General features: G+C 45.7%; 1 protein-coding gene across 1 annotated transcript; it reads left to right on the forward strand.

Moving 5' to 3' along the window:
- Positions 1–200: 200 nt before the first annotated feature.
- Positions 201–4,009, forward strand: ESD (esterase D; the record flags this gene model as incomplete). The annotated part of the gene is made up of 3 exons (XM_010161785.1): positions 201–332; positions 1,654–1,773; positions 3,776–4,009. Coding segments are annotated over exons 1-3 (486 nt in total), but the record flags the coding sequence as incomplete, so codon positions are not given.
- Positions 4,010–4,210: the final 201 nt, after the last annotated feature.

Here is a 4,210-nt window from a genome sequence, read left to right on the forward strand (position 1 = left end):
AAGTGACGTTTTGAAAGCCTTGTTGAAACAGCACTTTAAAACACTGTGCTGAGGAATGAAAATCTGAATTGTCTTATAGTGGGAGGGGCAGAGACACGTTGACTGAGAAACGCATGTCCCAAGTCTCTGATTTCTACGGCAGGCTTTCCAGTTCGGAACATCTGTTAAAGGAAAGACAGTTAACTATAGAAAGAATTTTCATGGTAGGTGGCTGCAATATTGAAGGAGAAGATGAAAGCTGGGATTTTGGCACCGGTGCTGGTTTTTATGTGGATGCCACTGAAGATCCTTGGAAGACAAACTATAGGATGTATTCCTACATAAAGGATGAGGTAACTTTGCTGCTGGGTTCTGGTGGTGTTGGCTAAGGTGATGAAGGGGGTGAGCTTCAGTCATGCTTTTTGTTCCTAGCACCAAAGCTTGCTTACAGTGATCTTGATAGCCTGTGGGTGCTTTGTCGTTTCCTTGCCTTCGTCTTTTGTAAAAGTAATTTATTATTTCTTTCTTAATCCCTGATTATTTCAGTGGTTGGATTTATCCAGTTTTTAGGCCTTTCCTCACCAAACAGATACTGTCGTAGAACTGAGGAGGGAGAGAACCACAGCACAGAGATGGTAACACCTGGCAGGCCTTGAGCAGGAACTCCTTGAGTCTGTTGTGCTGCCAGAGATGCCACAGGGTTGGCCTACGCTTCTAACCTTGATTCGTTAGTTGTGCAATCTCCACCCCTGTAAAATCTCTGCTCTCCTGCTCCTGAAACCACCCACCGCATCTCAGTGCACTGGTGTTGCTTGTGGGGACTGCTCGCTCTCTGCCTTGGGAGGGTGGGGTGGGGTGTTTGCGTTTACTTTTTCTTTAGCTGGGTGTAAGAGCAGATCCTTGAGATACATATTGGCAAGGTGAGTGTCCACGTTGCTCTGCATGGGGTTTGTGTGGATTAAAACTAAAGTTGGTGGGAATATGGGGAGCAGGTAATCTCCCAGGAACAATTTGCCATTCTGGTCACTTAGAGCACACATATATTCTTTAATATCTCCCATCACCACCATCCTGAAGGGGCTACAAGGAAGCTGGGGGGGACTTTTTACAAGGGCCTGTAGTGACAGGACAAGGAGTAATGGGTTTAAATTGAAAGTGGGGAGGGTTAGATTGGATATCAGGAAGAAATTCTTCCCAGAGAGGGTGGTGAGGCACTGGCACAGGTTGCCCAGAGAAGCTGTGGATGGCCCATCCCTGGAAGTGTTCAAGGCCAGGCTGGATGAGGCTTTGAGCAACCTGGTCTAGTGGAAGGTGTCCCTGCCCATGGCAGGGGGGTTGGAACTAGATGGTCTTTAAGGTCCCTTCCAACCCTAATCATTCTGTGAATCTATGATTCTATGATTAAGGTATCTAATAAAGTCTGTGTTTATTAGGAGATTCACACATCTTGTGTTACAGGGTTAGGGTGGATACTTTGAGTTACTTATTATCAGATTGTTTCCTTTTGATTTTACAGTCCCGTTCAAATTGCTTTTAGGCCGTGATCACAAATGTCAGTCTAGATCCAAATATATGCCTTTGGTTTCAGCAGCTGCCTGGCATCAAAACACGTTGGTTATTGCTGTGCTTTTTATTGTCTCAAGTTGCTTTAACGTTTTTGTTGTTCCCTTACAGCTGCCTAAACTAATAAATGCCAATTTTCCAACTGACCCGGAACGCATGTCTATTTTTGGGCATTCCATGGGAGGTCATGGAGCTCTTATTCTTGCTCTGAAGAATCCTGGAAAGTACAAAGTAAGACACAGTAGGGCTTACATGTGGTTTGCTAAGGCTTATACAGATCTCTGTGGAAGTGAAGAAAGAAAACGTAATACCAAGTTCCATCATAGCATTAAATGTATAAATGGTTTGAGTTCTAGCAGTTCATTGATTAGAATATGAAAAATTGCCAGAAGCACCACGCTAGAATGTGAGTGAAGTTAAAAAAATCTACACATTTTACAAATTAAGAGAAGTTCAGTTTTGTTTGGATGATGCTACAGCTCTTCCAATCCCCGGTTTTTATATTTAAGCATAAACAGGCACCTTCTATCTCTGGAATTAATTCATGCTGCCATTACTGCCTAGGAATCTGGTTGTGGGATATGCTATGACTTTCCATACCTTGTCTTGTTCCTTTTAGAGATCTTTATTACCAGCGAACCTTTTCTCCACTATTATATCTCTGTTTGCTTAGAATTTACTCAGTCCGTTAACTTCAACTGACAGCAAGCATGACCGTAAGCACCTGAATAGTGTCCTCCCCGAGCTCGGCGTGTCAGCTTCCCTAAAGACTGATGCTTAAAGTATTTGAGGATCTGAAGTTGGGTTCATTTGTATTCCACTTGAACTAAGTCAAACATGCTGGAACTGATTTGCCTTTCCTTTATACTCACAAGGGTTGAGAGAGTTGGGCTTGTTCAGCCTGGAGAAGAGACGGCTCCGGGGAGACCTTATAGCCCCTTCCAGTGCCTGAAGGGGCTACAAGGAAGCTGGGGGGGCCTTTTTACAAGGGCCTGTAGTGACAGGGCAAGGGGGAACGGGGTTAAATTGAAAGTGGGGAGGGTTAGATTAGATATCAGGAAGAAATTCTTCCCGCAGAGGCGTGTGAAGCACTGGAATAGGTTGCCCAGAGAAGCTGTGGATGCCCCATCCCTGGAAGTGTTCAAGGCCAGGCTGGATGAGGCTTTGAGCAACCGGGTCTAGTGGAAGGTGTCCCTGCCCGTGGCAGGGGGGTTGGAACTAGATGGTCTTTAAGGTCCCTTCCCACCCAAACCATTCTGTGATTCTGTGATGAATTTTATTGTTCTTGTTGGAGACAGGCCTATGCAAAATGCATTTCTGAGGGTGAATCACGCACTGGTGTTGGAGAGATGAGGAGCTCTACCTTTGTGGGTCAGTCCTTTTCCTGGGCTGTCCTGGCCCTGCCGTTGTGGTCAGCTGCTGCAAAACCAGAACTGTGTTCTTGCAAATAGCATAACATTTGCTCAGTGTCAGCTTGGCATTGTAAGACAGTCGAATGCAGATGAAGCTTCATTTTTATCTCTCCTTTTTATCTTTTGGGGCCAGTACTTTAGAACTTTCCGTTTTCACTGTTGGCACCTAACTGTTAATTGTGTTAGCTAAAAGAAGTAAACATTAAATTGAAAATACCAAAATCCGGGAGAACTGGCAGTTGCTCAGCTGGCTTGTTGTTATTTTTTAGAAGACTTAAGAGTGGAAATATTGATGTCCCAGGGCCAAACCCAAAAGAAGAATGTGAGAATAGGGCTTGGACTTAGGTACTTCAGGAGCTGTGATCTGAAATGCACTTTTCTGGACCCCCAATCCTGGAGGTACTTAAACTCCTGAGACACTGACACGTGCTTAGACTGGCTGAGCAGTCCCATGCCTCAGGCTTTTGTGACACTCTGCCAAAATCCAGCTGGAGGTGAAGTGGTCCCACGCTGGCCATGAAGGACTTGAGTTCCTTCTCTGCTGCTTAAGAGAGTTCAAGCCAGCATCTCCCAAGAAGGAAAGGAACGGGGCATCTAGCCCTGCCTATTTTTAGCTTGGCCGATGCGAAAAAAGGAAGGCAAAACTGTGGGGCTAGAAAGAATAAGAGGGAAGTAGGATAATGGTTAGGGTACCTAGCTCCGAGGGTTGGGGAGTTCTGGGTTCTGGTAGCACAGTTTTGAAAAAGGTTTTGATTTGCCTGTTAGCTAGCTAAATTCACTTACTTAATTCTTGTTTCTTTTCATGCTTTCTCTCTGAACAGTCCGTATCGGCATTTGCTCCTATCTGCAACCCAATTCAGTGTCAGTGGGGGAAGAAAGCCCTGGGTGGATATCTGGGATCAGATGTAAGCAAATGGGAGGTAGGTGTCGCAACCGCTGTCCTGGAGTGGCAGCTGAACGAGTGGGCCGTTCTCACGGCAGGAACACGACTCGGGGGCGCCCCTGAGCTAGTCCAGCGCTGCCGCCGCACCCCTGAGCGGGGAGAAGTGTTGTGTGTTAGTGGTGGGGGTGACTTGCTGTTGCCTGATGGGGGTTGTAACAAATGTGATGAGATAGAAGGGCTCTCATCAAATTGACTGAATTCCTCCCTGATTTATGAAGATCTTAAAATCTGGACTAAGAAGAATAATGACCAATTTGGACTTTGTCTAACACATGAATAGTGGTTAGAGGTGGATAGAGGCCGGGCAACAGAT

Source organism: Eurypyga helias, unplaced genomic scaffold (assembly GCF_000690775.1).
Source record: "Eurypyga helias isolate BGI_N326 unplaced genomic scaffold, ASM69077v1 Scaffold47471, whole genome shotgun sequence".
NCBI lineage: Eukaryota > Metazoa > Chordata > Aves > Eurypygiformes > Eurypygidae > Eurypyga > Eurypyga helias.